Source organism: Taudactylus pleione, unplaced genomic scaffold, assembly GCF_031769625.1.
Source record: "Taudactylus pleione unplaced genomic scaffold, aTauple2 ptg000258l, whole genome shotgun sequence".
Classification (NCBI taxonomy): Eukaryota; Metazoa; Chordata; class Amphibia; order Anura; family Myobatrachidae; genus Taudactylus; species Taudactylus pleione.
The window spans coordinates 5506709-5527387 of record NW_028284660.1 but is presented as its reverse complement, the minus strand read 5'-3'; the positions used below and the strand labels follow the sequence as shown (position 1 = coordinate 5527387).

Sequence of the window (20679 nt, the reverse complement as noted above, 5' to 3'; positions counted from 1 at the left end):
TATTATATTTTATATTATTATTGATTTTCATTTTTTTGTATGGCCATATATGAAATTATTTTAATGGAAGTTAAATAAAATTATTTTTAAGAGATATATATTTTTTCATTACCGATGGACATCGGGATTTAAAATGAATGTCTAAGGTGCTTATGCAATTGGAATAAGTAGAGCAGGATATAATTTACTATTATTCTGACTTAATGACAACTGATTTGCACTATGGACGCATGTTTTATTTTCTTCACATAATGACTACTGCCAGGATTTGAGACCTATCCAGATTAATTCATCGTTGCTATTGCAACCACAGTAGGACCACGGTGTTGATTTGTGTCCATTGTACTGATCTCACCTATAAAGGGTGAGTATATGTCAATATACTTTCTTTTTTTAGTTTTTATCACAGATTTACACTATATTTTTTCCATTCTCTTTTATTTTCCCAAAATAACACCGATCCTTGGGAGCACCTAAATACTTCTATACAAAAAAATATCTTTATCCGCATCTCTGTTGAAAGTTTAGATTATTCCAGGCTGCACCTTCTTTCGGCTCATTTATAAGAGCACATAAATATAGTAGCGCCAATCATCCGAACCTATTTTTAGCATATCAGGGAAAGCCTTTTCAGAATAAAACAAGCATCTCAGATATCCAATAATAGCGTGGTGTAGGTCCTCTCACTAGTTAAACCCTTAAATAGAGGGTTTTTCAATTTCTCAATAAGGGCTCTATTTACTACAATCCACATTGGTAATGCAGATTGTAGTGTGATCTTACCGAGTGAAATCGCATTGCAAATTCAGGCAATATCACAGGGATTTACTACAAATCCCTTGCAGGGACAGAGCTTGTGAGAAAGCTCTGTCCCTGCAAATCCCCTGCACACACTAGTTATGGTATTTTTGCAAAAAAAATACTGTGGCAAGTGCCCCGTGACAGCTGCTGCTACCCCCCTAGCGCTAAGCCCCATCCCCATTGTCAAGCCACCCATGCGACCCCCCTCCCCTCCCATGACCCCTCCTTCTCCCTTAATTACACTTACCTGCATGCTCCAGGCTCCAGTGATCTGACTTCCCATACTGCACTGGGACCCTGTCAGGTGATGACCGGGCTGCAGTGCAGGATGGGAGACCAGCTGACAGGAGGGAGGACATCACTGGAGCCCTGATCACTGGTCCCTGGACCCTGGTAAGCTTTTTTATTTTTTTACTATTTGTTTTTTATTTTTTTTAACAGTGATCAGCATGTGGTGTGTTCAGATCACACAGCTGATCACTGGGGCTGACTCCGGGCTCTGCTCTCCCTGTTAGAACAGAGCAGGAGTCCGGTAACCGGGGGAGACCCTGGATAACGCCACCTCTAGGGCTTTCCCCAGTATTTTTTCACAATTTATTTTTAGTAACTCTGGCCAGATCACATTTCCCATTACAATTATGGGAAATGTGATCTGCTTACTAAAAATAAGTAATAATTAGGGCTTGGAGTAGAATTTTACGAATTCTACTCCAATTGCCCTGTAGTAACTGTAGGTGATACTAAAATAATGTGAAAAGGGTGTGAAAACACCCCTTTTCACTTTATTTTAGTAAAAATATTGTTAATAAATAGAGTCCTAAATAACTTTGAATACACCAAATATGTTTTCACGTGTATATACTTTATATTTTATGCTTTTTTATACTTTATATTCATAATTTTGTTTAATTAGTGACAAGAAACTTTTTTTCTGGGATTCTGACTTACCAAACTCTACATTTTTGAGGGATCACATAGTACTGCATCTTCAGCAGGAACATCAGAAATGGGTAGAAATGACATTGATGGTGGTAGATAGGGCAGAACGGGTGTAAAATGGAGTTGTCACAGATTATATATGATAGTTAATGGTGTGGGCAAACTCCACCCAGGCAGAAGGTCCATCCATTCTTCTTGTGTTGCAGAAACATACATACTGAGAAAGGACTCCAATGATCCTATTTGCCTATTAGATTGTAGATGATAGGCAACGGACAAATTAAGGAAGATTTTTAGAGCCTTTTAATGCCCTCCAAAATTTGGCCACAAATTGCACTCAACATCCAGACACAATATTGTTTAGATATCATTGCAATGTAGCTTTTTATCATGCATGAGGATTTGTTTGGACCAGAACTATGTTGTGAGTCTGGAGCTGGGTTAGAGGTTATTTCTAGGTAGCTTGGTTGCTTAATTAAGTTCCTTCACATAGGGTTAGAAGGACCTAGGACAGAGCAGAGGCTGAGAGTACAGGAGTCTATTAGGCTCATGGAATATGGTATGCATTCAGCATCTCAGCAGTCGGGATGTCAATGCTTACATTACCGGCACCAGGATACAGATGCCGGTCATAATTATGGCACCAGCATCCCATCAGATGGCATGCCAAAGTTAAGTAGCAGGGTGGGGGAAGGGATAGGTTTAGGGGTTAGGGATAGGTACTAGGGGGAGGGTTAGGGTTAGGCACTAAGAGGGGGAAGGTTAGGTTTAGGGTGCATGGAGGGGAGGAGACGGTTAGGTTCAGGCACTAGGTTGCAGGTTAGGGTTAGGCACCAAAAAGAGAGGGTTATGGTTAGGGTAGGGAGAGAGGTAGGGTTAGCATACCGACCAACAAGTGTCGGTATGTTAACCCTGTCGAGATCCCAGCATCGGGATTCTGACCGCCAGGATCCCGACTGTCGGTATTTAATATCGATTCCTGGAGGACTAGCAGTTAGACTTTGACCTAGGAAAGCAGAAGTAGCTAGGGATTTCAATAGTAATGACCAGGCTGGAGCCGATAATGTTGACCGGACTGGGACTGGTAATGTGGACTAGGATGAGACTAGTAATGCGGACTGGGCAGGAACCTGTAATACAAACTGGGCAGGGACCAGACTGGAACTGGATTGCTGAGCTGGGCTGGCACCAGAATACTGAACTGTACTGGAACCGGATTGATGAGCCAACTGACACCGGAATACTGAGTTGGACAGGAACCAAATTGCTAAAATGGACTGGTACTGGATTACTGAACTGGATTGGGGAGCTGATTCAGAGCTGCTCGCTAGATATGATCGCTCACCCGATGTGTATGCAAATTGCGTAGGCAGTGCTATCGCACATGAATGCATTAGCACACCTAGTATTTCTTTGAGAGCGATCACATAGTGTATGCAGTCACCCACCAGCCTTTCTTAAGATGCCCACCTGTGCATGTCATGTCCAGGAAGTGTATGCAACCATTGATACATCGGATAACATCGGATGCGATCGCAGAGTTTGAGGCTGACCATACCCTGCCGCAAGCACTGCGAGCACTTCAGTGTAAAAATTAGTCAGGTGACGTGTACTATGATGCTGTCTATTAATTATTCACACCTCTAAAATGCCATTGAGATGCTCAGGCACACCTGCGTTTGCACCTCCACTCCCCCATTTTTAATGGCCAGCCCCTGTTACCACATACAAACAGCTTCCCCTATCACTCACTGTACTGGGCTGTATATGCGCAGCGAGCGAATGCATTGTGAGCTTTCGCTAAGGTACTGTATGCACACGCGCACTGCATACACACTGCATATCATCGACAGCAGCGAGCATTTGCATCTTAGTGAGCGGATGTGAATGAGCTCCTGGATTCGAAATGCAGACTGTGCTATCTCAGTAGGAACAAGAGAGAAGGCTGCAGACTGATAGGAGCCAGGTTTGCATCTGAAGCAACAACATTGCAATGGCAACTGGTTAGTGCTACTTGGAGTTCTTTTATAGGGACTGCTGGAGCACAAGTGGCATTCTAACTTACTGTAAAGAAACAGGTGACTGGGGCAAACATGGCGGTGCCCATGTGCCGGCACTGGCAGGAACTCCGGCATGGAGACAGTGGGCAGAGCACTGCAGTGAGAACTTAGGCTAATAGGGATTTTGGGTCTCATGGATAGTCGGGAGAGACAGTGGAGAGACAGGTAGCATGGCCTGAGAGTCTTGTGTGGGAGCTAGAGGAAGAGATTTTTGAAGTGGGGACAAAATGCTCCATCTGGGACAAAACTGGTCTACTATCAGTCAGATAGTGTTACATATTCTACTGAAAGATAAATCTGTAATGAAAACCATCTCAATTACATCTCTATCTCCATTGCAGGTAAAGCATGGAAGGGACTGACTGGTGCCTGAAATCTTGAATTGTGCACACTTGGGACAAGCAGCAATGAATTGTTCTGCACAATGACGGAATGAAGGCCAGAATCAATTTTGCTGATATATCTCCAAAGTTCTGCAGATACCAGCATGTCCCAAGTAGCTGGAGGAATGGGCCCAGTCAATTAATCTGCAAAATTTATAAACAATGAAGGAAAGATGCAAATTGGGAAACTTTATGGTAAATTTATTAAAGGTTGAATTTTGGTCGATTTCCCATCGATTTTGCAAATCAGAGCTTTACTAAAGTCAAAATCGATGTAAAATCTACCATAAAACAGACTTTAGAACAATTTAGAACATCAGATAAACAATCGATACTATTACATAGACAACTGTAGAAACTGGAGATTTATAGATTTACAGGGGCAAGTTGGCTTTACAATGGCGTAGAAATGCTGGCAATGGCAGTTGAACTTACTGAGACTCGTGGATTTGTGTATAGAGGGGCTGATTCAGATCCGCTTGCGAGCGCTGATTGGATCCGGCTACTGACAGTTCCCACGTGGGCGAGTCACACCACGTGGAAACTGTCAGTAGCCAGAGCCAATCAGCAGCCGCTCTACAGTTAGCACGGCCACTGATTGGCTGACGGGACTGCAAAGCCCCATTTAGTCCAATCAGCTGGCAATCAGGAGGGATCTGTATGTGTGGCAACACACATACAGATCCTGAGTACGTGGATCGTGAACTCGTTTTTTTGTTTTGCCAAGTTCATGGATTACTGCAGAGACCAGCGCCAGGATATAGGTGAGTATGTTTTTTTTTTGCAGAGCCATTCATGAAGTATTTTCTACTGGACAAGGGGACAGAAACATCTGGTATAGGTAAGTATGTGTGAATGGGTAGGAGTGTGTCATAAAGTTATACTAATCATGGTGTGTGTGTTTTGTCTTTATTTAACTATTTATTTTACAGTGAAGTTACAGGTGCCACATGTCTGCTGGCACTTGTTGTTCCACAAGTGCAAAATGGCAGGCATGCTGGCACTTGTAGTTCCACTAAAAAATATAATAGTTTTACATTATTTGGCCCCCCATTACCCCCATACCAACCACTCCAGGGGTATGGGGAAGAGCCCTGGGCTTCAACGTAAGCCTGTGGTGCTTGGGAAGGGGGGGCCCTTCTTTGGGGGGTCCCCGAAGCCCCCGAGATCACCAGCTTGCACTGACCAACTTGGGGTGCTAATGCTTTGGACCTGGAGCCCCGGTGATTGGGTCTCCAGGCTGTGGCATTACACCCCGGTCGGTAGGGTCTGGTGCTGGTCTTAAATATAGAGGGAACCCCATGCCTTTTTTTCCCCTATATTTAAAACCAGGACTGGTCCCTGCAGCCTGGAGTTGGTTTCTAAATTACGGTAGAACCCTACACATTTTGTTCCCCGTATTTTTAGAAACCACGACTGGCTGGCAAGCCTGGGGCTGGTTTTGCTTTTTTGGTGGGGGAACTTATGTCATTTTTTTAAAAACTTTTAACCCATTTTTATACAGTTAAAATACAATGGGAATTTTTGGGAAATATTACAGGGACCCCCTAAAGATGTGTAGACATAGGGGATGACAAAGGGTACCCCCATTTTTATCTTTTGAAGGAAGTTGGGGTTTCTAATAGCCACGGCAGGTGCATAAATGCAGCTTTGAATAAGGTGATTCAGAAGAGCATTTAGAAGTTTTTTAGGGTAAAATAACTATGACCAGGAAATTTGGGGTACTTGAAACTGGGGTTCAGCATATTTTAAACTTGCTAAAGTGACTTGAAAAAATTGTGAAAAACCCACCTGTTGCAAGCACCTTCAATGAAAAAAACACCAGGGGCATTGTTAGGGACCCCCCCCCCCCCCGAGTCAAGTTCGGTAGTTTTTCACTTTGTCCCACCAAATTTTTTTTTTGGTACCCAAATTCAAAGTGATTTTTTTGGGTGTCCATAGGTGTTTTTTTTACATTTTTTAACACAGTTCACCTTTGGGGGACAGTCTGAAGGCTGCACGGGGGTTCCCACAACATTGCACCCCAACACCCCAATTCTGCACTTTTTTCCGCCGCCTCCCATTCATAGGTGATACTTTTCTGCCTATTACATTGCATTGACTTTCCGCCTAGGCGTAAAGTCTTTCAAATAGAATATGGGGTAAAACCAAAACAGGCGATAATGATGTCATCGGCGGTAAATTAACGCGGATCCGGACTTAACGCCTCATATTGAATATGGGCCCAAGTGTGCGCAGTTTCTAATTAATCCATTTATAAATGCTCATGCATCTATTGCTTTCTCCGACAAAGACGCACTATACTGGAATCTGCAATATGTGTCCACTAAACTAATTGGGTCCAACTCAGAATCAGGCCCCAATTGGCTGCTTTGAAACTTTCCCACCAGATGGTACATAGACTCTGGAGGAAACAGCAGGTGGAACTACAGAATCTCTGGTGGAGTGAAGATGGGATATGCTGTCACTCATAAAGAAGATAAGTACAGCAAATTGGGGGGCACAATAGTATAAAAGGGCTAAATGTGTCCAAGAATACACTTTTTGTAACCTTCAGACAGCTGTTTAGCCTCTCTTAAAAGGGTTGGACTACAGACTGAAACATGGCTGGGGGGTAGATGTACTAGGAGACCTTGGAAAGAGATAAAGTGGAGAGAGATACAGTAATAACCAATCAGCTCATAACACAGACTGCAAACTGACAAGAGCCTGATTGTTTGGTACTTTATCTCTCTTCACTTTCTTTCTCTCCAAGACTTAAGCTGGTTACACAATACAAAAAAAGGGGTAACAACAATCTCGCTTGCACTCCAAATTGTTCAACAACGGGTGAGGATAGCGTTTGTTTTCTTCAGAAATGAAACCGTTCACATATGTAAATAAGAAACAACAAAAATACCATAATAGTGTAATATTGTTAACACTTTTAACCTGTTTTTGTTTAGAGGAAAGTGGTGGAAACAGTCCTTTCCAAGAGATCATACTTCCAAGCAGTGCGTCGAAACTCGTAGAAACAGAGTGTCTCACATTGGTTTATGGAATCCTGTACGCATATGATTTACTGAATGTTCAAATACCCCGGTTTCATTTTCAGTATTAACTTTTATTTTCACTTATTAGTACATTTTATTTTATGTTTTATACTACAATTGGGTGCATTTTTTCTATTATTGCATATTATCAGAGGTGTTTGAAATCACCCACCCCCACTTCCCATTGGCTGATCATTGGGAACCAAAGAAATCCTAATGTGCTTTGCACCAACTTATTTGAAGTATATATTGGCCGTTTAATTGAATGGCCGATAGGTCGTCCAGTGTGTACCCATCATTAGGGCCTGATTTAGCAGAGGATAGAATCGCAAAGCCGCACACAAGCAGCTTTGCATTTGTCCGACGCCTCCTTGCTGCATCTGTGATTCCAGCACTACAACCGAAGTTGCAGCCTGATGACAACATCGCAAACCATCACAACCAGGTTGACCCCTGGGTCAGGCAGCAGTAGCAGAAGTTTACCACAGCCTGCCCAAGTCCTGACAGCCTGCGAGTCAAGGGAGTTTGTGTCCCTGGCCTTGCCACTCCCAGAAAATGGGGAGTGACATGTCCAGGAACGTAGGCCGTCCACACCCCTGCACCACCCTACAAATGCCTCTGACTGTCAATAGGACAGAGGCACAAGCTGGGCTGCTTTTAACCTCTTAGAACCTGTTCTGCTCATGAACAGAATGGGTTTTACATATGCGCAGATTGTCAATAATCGGGAAACTGCGTTAGACTTTCTTAACTGCATCCTCTGCTGAATCAGGCCCTTAGTACATCTCCCCTTTGTGAACATCATGTAACCATCACATACTCTTCAGCATGATCTGGTGCTTGAGCCTCTCCCAACCCATCATATTCAAGGGAGTTGAAGCAATTTGACTGGTCAGTAGTCACTCACCGGTGTCCCCTGGTTTGTAAATGGGTTTCTCCATCTGGACAGTGCAGACATCCGGCTGATTGTCAATGGTTAGAGTCTTGCGTTCTGTTTTATAAACTGTTATTCCATTAGCAAAAAATGACAGAAATACTAATTGTGGTGACTCAACTGTGGGCACCTGGGAAGAGGTAATAAAGACCATATAGTTTAAATTTGCTCTTGAAAATATTAGCACAGTAAACATATAGATGTGTCCTCATACACTGGGGCTACTGGCGCACTAAACAGCCCCTCTCGATGCGCCAGGTCACTCGCGCTCAAAATGTGCCTCTTATTCGCAGAAATAAAACAACTGAAACCGACAGAACTACTCTGCTAGATTACACTGGTAAGTTTGATGTCTGACATCTGTAACATCTGTGTGTGACTGAGTCTGATTCTGTATATGAAGTGTTATGATGCAGCAGCCACGGTTTTTCTCACGCCAAGTTCTGTTGTGCTTCATCTGAGACTTTCTACGTGTTTAAAATGAATTCTTGTGCGGTAAAAGTTGCAGTCCAGCATCTCTAATACAGCGCGGAACTGATTTAGTGGTGGATTTTAATGAGAGCCACGACTGCTTCTACTTACGCAGGGGCAAACGCAGGATTTTTATGGGGGTTTATATATATATATATATATATATATATAGATAGATGAAGAAGAAATGACAGCGGCACTCAGGGTCTTTGAAAAAAATCAACGTGGTGTATTCAAAAACATTTGCTGTGATGCTTTTTTGATTATACCACGTTGATTTTTTTTCAAAGACCCTGAGTGCCGGTCATTTCTTCTTTGTCTCTAATAACTCAAATATTGTGATAGAAGCACTGGAGAAGTGTGGAATGGCTTCTATGTATGTCCTAGATTCCTGTCCTATGTGTTTTGAACCCCCCAGGAGAAGTCTGTTTGGGAAAAACAGACTAGAAATGTCGGCTTTAGATAAAAGCCGGAATGGGTCCTGAGGGTGTGTAAGTGAGGAGAGGGAGGGCTCCATCCACAGGCCACTCCAGGTGTTGGGCCTTTCAGCCTGGCAGCAGGCTCATTAGGGCTTGCACCTGGAAATGGCTGATATAAGCTGGGTTTATTTGTGGCTGAGTGTCTCACACCTGGGAGAGCAGGCCCACAGGCTAGCTTGCTCTGAGACACTATTTGATACAACCTGTAAGTACTGTTGACATGAACTTGTTTAGTCTTCTGTTAGTGAGGGAACCTACTGTCTAGTTAGAGCCCAGATGTGCTATGTTTTTGTTTATGTTTTGTTTTATTTATATGTCCTGTACAATAAAGACTGGCGCCAACCAGCTTGCACGAGAACCCCAGGATTGTGACCTGTTTCTCTGGCTGCTGTGTGTGTAAAGAGGGAGTCCATCTACCCAAGAGAGGGACCCCAATCCCGACTGTGTCACAATATATATATATATATTTACATATATAAATATATTTATATGTATGTGTATATACACATACATATATACATACTCACACACACACATGGACACATACATACATATGTCACACATACCTTACACACACACAAAATTTTCACAATTTGCATGTCAGTTGGGAGGGGACAGGGCCAAATTACTCGATTCTAATTTAATCAAGTCATATTGGCTCCGCCTCCTCCATATTGACGCGTGATTCGCAGCAATATTCCACGAAGGGGCAGGGCTTAATAACATGGTGCCTGCACAACAGTCTGTCAGGAGGGGGTCTCTGAGCACCCAGAAACCCCCCTGCATGTGCTACTGGACTGCATCTTTACGCTAATACCGTAGCCAATGGGATTCATACAGAGATGCCCACTGGTTGCAACTCAAATCTGCTGCTTTACGTAAGAAGGTCCTGATTTAGAGTTGTATGGCATTGCACAGCAGCAGGGAAGCATAGGGAAGCGACTGTGCAATACCGTACAACTATTATGCTAATGCAGCATGAGGCTTGCCCTCGCCGGCCCCCAATCGCTGCAGCTCAAGGTACACTGCATGCAAGGATGCAGGATGCATTGAATGGGTTTATGCTTGTGCAGGAACCCCACCATCGGAGATGTACGCATACCTTTTGGTTTGTGTCTCTGAATTAGACCCTAGGTTGCACCATCGTTCACACTATCGCGTCATTAGGCGCTGTCCTTGTTGCGGCAATATGCCCTGATTCACTGGTCTGTAGGGAGAGACTAAAATGATGCAATTGTATCATTTTAGCCCCCTCCTCCCTCCGGACTGCATTTCCCAGTGGGGTAATTTCCCTATTCTGCCCACTTCACTAGGTAGTGGGCAGGATGAGGGAGATCGGCTACTCTCCTGGGAGTGTGGGGGACTGCCTGGAAAATTGGGAGCCTCCCACTCATTCCGAGAGTGTGGGCAAGTATGCTTTATATAGGGAAACATGCTTTATATAGGGAAACATGTGTCTTTTGCTGTATTTGATTGATGGAGTGGAGGGAGGCAGTGGCAAACGCAGGATTTCTAGAGGGGGGTTTCCAAATGCTTGGTTTTAGAGTGAGTGTGGCCAGTCAATGAAGAGGGCAGAATTATAACTTAACCGGCTTTAATATGTGTCATACAAAGGGTATTGTGTGTAATAATTCCAGCATATACAGGACCAGTGATCACAGTAAGCCATTATATGCAGCAGGAAAACATGCACTGTTAGAGATGCACTGCTATAGAGCCCATTATGTACATATACAGTATGTCCAGGGCAGTGCTAGGTTCTTCTGCTGCTGCTCCAGGCTCCCGGACTTGCTCCAGTAGTCTGGAATGGTGCCCACATCTAAAATAAATACATTCAGCTCAGGCAGGATGGCCTACTGGCGTATCTAATGGCTTACTGTGATCACTGGTTCTGTATATGCTGGAATTAATACAAACAAAACACTTTGTATGATGCTTATTAAAGCTGGTTAAGTACTAATTCTGTCCTCTCCATTGACAGGCCACACTCACTTTAAACTTAAGCCTTTGGTAACCCCCCTTTGGAAATCCTGCGTTTGCCACTGTTCACAAAACTGGTCAACCCAGGGCTGGCAATCATTGGAAATTGGGGACCCCAAAACTAAAATGGGGCCCCTCTCCTGAGGATCAACCAGTCTAGGGCTTTCCAGTGTTTGATCATAATCAAGCTCAGTCATATTTGGCTTAAATGAATAGACCTGCCTGGAAGCAGCGTGTTTTGCAGAAGCACTGGACAGATCAGTGTGCGGCAACTGATTGGCTAAGAGTGGGCTGACTCTTAGCCAATCATGGCTATGGTGCTGGAAACCTTGTGGATTCTGTTAGACTCTGGGGCAGCGCTGTATATACAGCATGTTTATACAGTTGCATCTGCATCCACTGGATCAGGAATTTGGTTTATTTTTTTGCCAAGCCCCTGGGTGCCTACTGGACAAGAAGACAGACCAGCGCCATGGAGTAGGTAAGTATTCAGTGAGAGTGAGTGAGTGAATGTGTAATAAAGTGTTAAAACCTTTGAAGTCCGTGTCCTGTCTTTTTTTGTAATATTTTCTTCACAGTGGGGTTACCTGGTGCCAGTGACCTGCTGGTACTTGTGGTTCTACAAGTGATGCAGGGAAGGCTTGCTGGGACCCACCTGTAGTCACTGTGAGGAACAGTATTAATACTACAGTATATTTAACCCATTAACCCTGCACCAGCCACCACCAGGGGTGCAGGGAAGAGCTGGTTAAATAAAGCTTACTAGTATTTGCTGATTGTATGCAAAAAAAAAAAGTTGCATCCCTTGCATTGCAACATGGCTTGCTCCAAATACAATTTCTCCTTTATTTTACTTTGCTCCCAATTCACAATAATCCCCCTGTGGTAACTAGAGGAAAGGTGCATAATAAAAACCAAAAAGAAAATCACTTACTGTGAATTTTTTACATTGAAAATTTTCAGCTTTGTCACCATCAAATATAACTGTTTGGGTGCCGTTGTATTCCAAAGTAGCGTACAGAGTAAGGTCCTCATCACATTCAATCATTATACATAGATCGTGTTTGTTTCCACTCTTGAGATTTAATGGGATCATCAAGGTGTGGCTACATTTGTTCTCTGTGATAACGGGGCTGTAATCAGAAATGTTCAATATTTTAACCAGAGAGGCACAAAAAAAGAGTTTTTTATTTTCTATAAAATATAAAATAGTGACATCTATGATTATATCATGGCAGAACTAGATCCAACTTTAGCCACCTTAAGCCTGTGCCCGAGGATGACATAAACTGAGTATCAGGATGATGAACAGAGGTCGGCATAGAAACAGCTTTCATTCCCCTTGGTCCTGTTTTCCGAATCCTTGAACATTTTTCCACCTCACTTCTCCAGACACGATCGCAGTAACTATGCAGACCCTTCGTGATTGACAGGAAGTGACAGTTTGGGGATGGTGACAGGGGGGTGGTCGGCGAAACTCAGGCGTGTCAGTGTGTTTGAACGCCGTTACAGGGGTGTGCATTAATTAGCCACTGCGATGGTATACACAGCCTGAGCTCTCACTGCATGAGATGAGGTTAGCAAACTCTGAGTAAGGTCAGACCTGTTGTAGTTGTGCATGAGGCTCCGGTGTTACCCATGGTTTTGCAGACTTGCAAAGTATTATGGATGTGAGTAAGAGGATGTGGTCTTCCTTATGTTAGGCTGCGACGGCATTGTGATTGCAAACATTAGAATATTTTCACAAATGGTCTGCGTGCGTAATCGCAGCTGCGATCGCATTAGAGATCTGTAATGAATCAGGTCCAAGGTTCGAATAGATCAGAGAGGCAAACCTGGAATGAAGTGTACCCCTTTTTACAGACACAATGACAGACACATTTGCAAGGTACAGTACAACACCATTTTATTAAGTTGTAATGAATGTTCAGTAAAGTAATCCATAAGGCAGGGCCGAAACTAGGTTATCTGTCACCCGGTGCAATGCAGTAATTTTTCACCCCCTCCCTTCCCGTACATGGATTTAGTCCTTGCTCCTCCATAAGGCAGTGCACTAGTCAAACGTCCCTGGCATAGTGACTTACATTATTCCACACACCATAATGCCCATTACACATTATGCCACACACTGTAATGCCTATTACCAAAGAGCCACTTACATATTTGTCCGACACCATTTTATGCCCCACAGTAAGGCTTCTAATTACTTTAAAATTACCTGCTCATTACCAGGGGTTCCATGCTCATTGCAAGGGGGTTTATGCTCGTTGTCATGGGGTTGCTTGCTCGTTGCTATGGGGTTTATGCTCGTTGCCAGGGGGTTTCACGGGAGAAGATGCAGTTTTCAGCATCTTCTCCCAGCACTTGCACTGGCCTAACAGACACTAGAGGTCCAGTAGGATCTCTAGTGTCTGTCTCCTCCTTGGCAGCGGCCATTTTTGGATGGCCGTTTTCAGCAGAGTCCATGTGGACAGCTAGTCCACATGGAATCTGCTGAAAATGGCCGGCGCAAAGGAGGAGACAGACACTAGAGGTCCAATAAGGACCACTAGCATCTGTCTCCTCCTTGGCAGCGGCCATTTTTAGATGTCCATTTTCTGAATCTGCAGCCCCCAAGCCACCGTGAGTCAGCCCATTTTCACCCCCTGCATTCCGGCACCCGGTGCACGTGCACCTCTAACCCCCCCCTAGTTGCAGCCCTGCATAAGGGTGCAAGAGTACAGTATACAACAAACTCTCGTATATAACAGCAAGATGCAGTGAGTGCACAGGGCCTGATTCAGAGCCGCTCGTAAGCGGCCGCTCGTACGCTATGAGCGATGCTCGCACAACTGCGCATGCATAAGGGTCTTAATGCGCAAACCAGTCATTGCAGTTGGAAATCGAGCGCTCGCAAAACAGCGAGGGGCCGCTAATTTAATTGTCAGAATGTACCGTTTGTGGGTGATAACGGGTGAAGGTTCTTGAAAACGGGAGAGATTGGAGATCCGAATGCAGGCGTGCCTAACGGTAAAAAGGGCATTTAATGGGAGTGCATAATTAGTAAAGGACCGTCATCGACCACGTCACTTGGTTTTCTTTTAGCCTGAACTGCTCGCAGTGATAGCGGTAAGAAAAACCTACCGCAAGCACTGCGAGCAGTTCAGATGCCTTTCGATGTTCCCGATTAATCTAATATATCCCGGAGATGACGTGTGATGTGAAAGGCAAAGGGGCGTCTTTACAAAATAGCGCATTTTTCGTTCGCTCGCTCAGACATAGAGGCATCAACAAACCGCAAAGAGCGAGCGCTCAATTTAAATAGCCAGCCCCTTTTTTGGAACGACCGTCCGCAAATAGCGTCCGGCTCTGAATCAGACCCACAGTTCCTGTAAATAGCAATGTGACTGGGTGTACAATAGGTATCAGCACAGTTCCTGAATGTAGCAATACGCAACAAGTGCACAGTTCCTGTAAATAGAAATTGCCAGCTGAGGTCACAAAGGGGTGGGGAATCCTATCACATAATTAAATGCATTTGCTATCCATCCATATTACCTACCTGGAATCCATATTTACTAACCATCCATATAACCTGCTATTAGCATCATCTACCAACCTATGAGCACAAAATACATTTCATTAACAACATAGAGCAATATAGAGAAATGTGAACATATAGGCATAAAAGATTCCGAATACTTGCTTAAGTTTGAGAAAAGGTAAGCAACCTATTTGTTAGGAGTTTTGCTAGTTTGGTCAGTTAAGGGGTTAAGGGATAGAGAAGGTGTAGCTAGGACCTGTCAATCAAATTGTTGAACCTATTAGCAACATAGCAGGAGGCAAGGCCTCTGCTAGTCACATAAATAGCCAGGCTTGAGGAGCCATTTTCCTCTTTGCAGGTTCTAGCCCACCCACCCACCCAACATATATGGTTTGTATTATGTGTAAATGTTTGTTGGATTGTGCAATTTTTATGTTTTCCTTCCAACAGGTAGAGGAGCAGCCTGGCGGGAAGCAGTGCTCCTGGGTGGCCTATTATGACGCTAAGAGTGCCTGAGTGGCATTTTCCTCTTGATAGCAGTGAGATAGTAATTTCCTAAGGGGGGACTAGGCCATCATCTTAGGGAGGGGTCAAGGCTGTGCCAATTAGAGTAGAGTGTTACCATTTCAGGCCAGTTTACGCTAGGGCTGGGATCTGTCCTCTTTATTTAGTCAAATACTTTATTGGGCTGTCGCCCAAGAGCGCTGCTTTTTTGCCACCGATCTTTCAATTACAAATTCCAATTCGATAAATAATTTTCAGCTGTGTCCTCTTTAAATTCCACATATGCCTCTGAGTGTTTATTTCTAATTAGTGGTTTAAGTTAGGAGCAAAATGTATTATTAAAATAATGGGTGACTTACAGTTTCAGCATTAGAAACATTTACCAGCAGATAAGCATACAATACATTTCCTTATAAACACTACAGTTTTTGGCAAAAATACAGTATAACAGAGCTCTGACAGAACTCCTGGGTTCCAACAGTGCCGGTACCTACCCACTTAACCTGTTGACAGATTAGCAGCCTAACCTGTCCCTGACTGATAGCTGCACAGTGGCAGTGCGGTACACCAAACAGGAGACCCCCTCTTCACAGGTAAAATGTTAGAGGAAAAGAAAACAAGTCCCAGCCCAGTGATAAGATGTACAGTATGTACTTTACTTTAACTGAACACCCCACCTTAAGAGGATGTTTTCACTACCTACACCTGCTACACTGGCCCCAGGGAGAACCTTTACTACCCTTTCCAAAACTACCTACAAAGGGGGTAAATAGATGTGAAAAGAGTGGGACCTGGCAGGGGGGCCTAACAAATTAACACTCAAGGCTCTCACCCCAAGTTGCGGCTTTTCCACCACCACCTCCGACTTCCAGTGCTGTCTGTGATGCTAGGCACCGCACCGTGCTGCGCTCCATGACTGGGTCCTGGAAGCTGTGGGGTCTTCAGATCCAGGCAGGATCCTCTCCTACCCAGCAGCAGTCTTCCAGCAGGGTCCGGCAGCAGGCTCTCCCCTTCCCAGCAGTCCGTGGCTGTGGTGCTCTTCCAGGGTCCTCACCTTTCCATCTGGGGTTGAACTCTGTGCCAGCTCCTCACTGCTGAATGGGAAGTCTCTCACCACTGCCCCAGTCTTCTCTGCTGTCTCGCACCACTGCACCAGGGTCATCTCAAGGCTCCTTTTGTCTTCACAGGAGATCTTCCACTGGGGCTTATAGGTGCAGTGTCCTCTCTCAGGTGTCAGGTCCGGCAGGGTCTTCATCACTGCGGGGCCTCCTGGGACTTCTACCCAGCCAGGCCTTTAGCTGGAGTCCTGTTTGACTGGGCTTCCCACAAGATGCCTGCACTGCTACCGGGTCTTCTGTTGGATTTCATCTTCAGTTCCGCCGGTCACCACTGTGTGCTCTGCCAGCAGACACTCACTGATGGGTCCTCTGTGTTGGGTCCTTGCAGTCCATCACTCTGGTGATGCGTTCCTCTGTCTTCTTCACTGAGGTACTAATTAGGTCCTTGCCTCGGGGTCTGGATGTTGCTAGATCCAAATTGAAGAAGGGACCTCTGATGTCACAACCACATGACCACTATGACTATGTTTACGGCGGAGGAATATAAACCTGTGGTGAGCAAAGGGGACACTTTCAGCCACCCATTCTAAACCTTGCCCCTCCCCCTTTGGCCATAAGTCATGTGGTTGTAACATTAAAGGTCCTGTACAGCATCTCATTCTAGAACTAACACTCAGGGTCCTTCGCACTGGGGTCCTCACTACATTGGGAACTTCCAGCAGGGATGCTCTCTGCATGGTCCTAGTGCCTGCTTTTTGAAGCCGGGATACTTTTACTGTGGAAGCACTCTGGCCTCTACCACAGCCTCTGACCTCCAGCAGGTCCTGCTCTGCATCTGGATATCGACTTACACCCTCCTCCTCCTCTTCCCCTGCAGGTAAAACATGGCTCCTCTCACAGCTACACAGCAACATTGCTGCACAGCTCCATATGTAGAGACCCCCTGACTCTCCTCAGCTGCCACTTTTATATAATTTGCAGGCGCAGGGTCTGCCTCTACTCCCTGGTGCTACAAGTCACGGTCATGACTTGTCCCTCTCTAGTATTTTACCTCCTTCTGATGCTGTTATTCCTGTTCCATCAATGCTAGGCAATCTGGATGCCACAAGATGTCATGTGTTGTCCACAACATGACGTGATTGGCTTCTCCTATTTCTGCATGCTGGTATTATGCTGCCTCTCCGACTATAGTGTTCCTTTTGGTTCACTTGGCTCTGCTGCATGGTCTGCTTTCTGTATATCCTCGCTATACTGTATCCTGGTTGTCCAGCTACATTGCCTAGCCTCTCCATCAGCTTCTCAGCTGCACCAGCAGCTTCCGTGCTGCCTCTGGCTCCCAAAGCCACTCCATCGGCTTCTCAGCTGCATCAGCAGCTTCTGTGCTGCCTCTGGCTCCCAAACCACTCCATCGGCTTCACGCATGCACCAGCAGCTCCTGTGCTGCCACCAGCCTCCAAGCTGCGCCATCTGCTCTCAAAGCCGCATCAGCAGTTCATCAACCTCTGCTACCAGCTCCCAGCCACAATATCAGCACCTAAGCCGCATCAATGGCTCTCAAAGCTGCATTGGTTGTTCATCAACCTCTGCTACCAGCTCCAAGCCACATCATAGGCCTCCAAGATGCACCATCAGCTCTCAAAGCTGCATCAGTAGTTCATCAACCTCTGCTACCAGCTCCAAGCTGCACCATCAGCATTCAAGCTGCACCATCAGGTCTTAAAGCCACATAATTTCTTCATTAACTTCCGCTACCAGCTCCAAGCCACACCATTGGCACCTAAGCTGCATAATCGGCTCTCAAAGCTGCATCATTGTTCATCAACTTGTACTACCAGCTCCAAGCTGCACCATCAGCTCCTAAGATGCACCTCCAGTTCTAAAAGCTGAACCTTCATATACATCAGCCCTTAAGCTACACCACTGGCTCTCAAGCTGTACCATTGACTATTCAGCTTTACCTGTTCCTGCTTCTCACGTCACCACTGGACTCCATCAGATGTCCATGTAACCCGCTACTACACCGAGTATTAAGACCAGGCGGCCATCTAAGTACAAGTGAAAATATATAGTTCTAAAGGAACAATGGGTGGCTGTTAGTGGCAGAAGACATAGCTTACCTGGGTTCTAGGGGGTTACACGCAGCAGTCTTTGGGGTTCATATTCACTTGGTCCCTTGCTTCTCACAGGCTCTGGGACCCCAGGGATGACAGCCCCCAGGCTCCTCTGCTCTACAACCCTGTCATCCAATGAATAAGGGGGAAATTTTCCCAGGCTGAAGGTTTTTGCTGGCTGGCACAGAGGGAATCTGCCCCATCAGCACATATCACATCCCAAAAAGCTGTGGTCTCACAAGTAAGGAGCTTGACAATGCATTCCGATCCCCAATTTAAATTACGCCACACGCATGACACATAGTAGTGCCCCTTATTCACGTTAAGCTACACAGTAGTGCCCCTTATACACATAATGCCACAGTAGTGCTCCTTATACACATGTCACAGTAGTACTGATAGGAAACCAGACTCCCATCTGCATTCAAATAATTGTAGAGGGATCAGATTTAATATAGCGTCATCCTAGGACAGAATTTAAGCAGATCATGTGACACGCGCTTTCAGTCATGTGATCCTGTACCTCCACCACATTACAGCCTTTCCTAGCATTTACATGTTTGTTGCCCATGGTGTCTAGATTACCACATAAATATACTTAGAATAATTGTGTCAAAGAAATACAGCAGGACAATTAGGTAACATTGGCGATAAAATGTGACAGCAGGGTGTTTGGTGGTCAGTCTAATAGAGTTTTACTGGGGCTCATAGACCTCCACTTACACCCCTAGGGAGATTCTTCCATTATCAGTAAAATAGGTTACAAATCGGTAAAGGGGTATAGTCTCCATTTGGATCTTCTACAAGAACATGACCTCCACCTACTCTGCACCTGGTGGGATGGCTGCTACCTACAGTAACACAAACACCAGGACTTTGTATCAGTAACACATTCAAAAAATGTAACATAATTACAGCTGCATTATTACTCAATCTACCAACATGGCAGAAACCATTTAACATTTTACAGCAAATAAAGTAGCATTTTTGAATATAGTGACCATCAGATAATACAAGGAACATCTCAGTGACCGCCATATAATGCAGGAACATTGCAGTGACCAACAGATAAAGTTGATAGCGTAAAAGTGACTACAAAATAATGCATAGAGTGTAACAGTGACCGCCAGATACAGTAATGCATAGACTTTAACAGTGACTGCCAGATACAGTAATGCATAGAGCATAACAGTGACTGCCAGATACAGTAATGCATAGAGCGTAATAGTGACTGCCTGATACAGTAATACATAGAGCGTAATAGTGACTGCCAGATACAGTAATACATAGAGTGTAACAGTGACTGCCAGATACAGAAATGGGTAGAGTACAAAAGTGACTGCCAGATACAGTAATGCTTAGAGCATAACAGTGACTGCCAGATACAGTAATGCATAGAGCGTAACAGTGACTGCCAGATAAAGTAATGCGTAGTGTGTAACAGTGATTGCCAGATACAGTAATGCATAGATTGTAACAGTGACTGCCAGATACAGTAATGCATAGAGTGTAACAGTGATCGCCAGATACAGTAATGCATAGAGTGTAACAGTGATCGACAGGTACAGTAATGCATAGACTGTAACAGTGATCTCCAGATACAGTAATGCATATAGTGTAACAGTGACTGCCAGATACAGTAATACATAGAGTGTAACAGTGACTGCCAGATACAGCAATGCGTAGAGTGTAACAGTGACTGCCAGATACAGCAATGCGTAGAGTGTAATAGTGACTGCCAGATACAGCAATGCGTAGAGTGTAATAGTGACCGCCAAATACAGTAATGCTTACAGCGTAACAGTGACCGCCAGATACAGTAATGCATAGAGTGTAACAGAGACTGCCAGATACAGCAATGCGTAGAGTGTAATAGTGACTGCCAGATACAGTAATGATTAGAGCGTAACAGTGACCGCCAGATACAGTAATGCATAGACTGTAACAATGACTGCCAGATACAGTAATGCATAGACTGTAACAGTGACTGCCAGATACAGTATTGCATAGAGTGTAACAGTGATCGCCAGATACAGTAATGCATAGAGTGTAACAGTGACTGCCAAATACAGTAATGCATAGAGTGTAAAAGTGACTGCCAGATACAGTAATGCATAGAGTGTAACAGTGACTGCCAGATACAGTAATGCATAGAGTGTAAAAGTGACTGCCAAATAATGCATAGAGTGTAACAGTGACTGCCAGATACAGTAATGCAAAGACTGCAAAAGTGACTGCCAAATACAGTAATGCATAGACTGTAACAGTGACTGCCAAATACAGTAATGCATAGAGTGTAAAAGTGACTGCCAAATAATGCATAGAGTGTAAGAGTGACTGCCAAATACAGTAATGCAAAGACTGCAAAAGTGACTGCCAAATACAGTAATGCATAGACTGTAAC

The 20679-nt window shown here is 44.6% G+C and overlaps 1 protein-coding gene across 1 annotated transcript in view; it reads right to left on the bottom strand.

Annotated features, from left to right (window-relative positions):
- LOC148514828 (ovostatin-like) overlaps positions 1 to 16361 on the bottom strand; it is a 306413-nt gene extending 290052 nt beyond the window's left edge. Inside the window, exons 1-4 of the mRNA XM_088480956.1 lie at positions 16075 to 16361; positions 14621 to 14677; positions 12014 to 12212; positions 8123 to 8279 (exon numbers count right to left, since the gene is read on the bottom strand). Of these exons, the coding sequence (XP_088337082.1) occupies positions 8123 to 8279; positions 12014 to 12212; positions 14621 to 14677; positions 16075 to 16361 (700 nt within the window). The remainder of the gene's footprint in view (positions 1 to 8122; positions 8280 to 12013; positions 12213 to 14620; positions 14678 to 16074) is intronic.
- Between the last annotated feature and the right edge of the window lie 4318 nt (positions 16362 to 20679).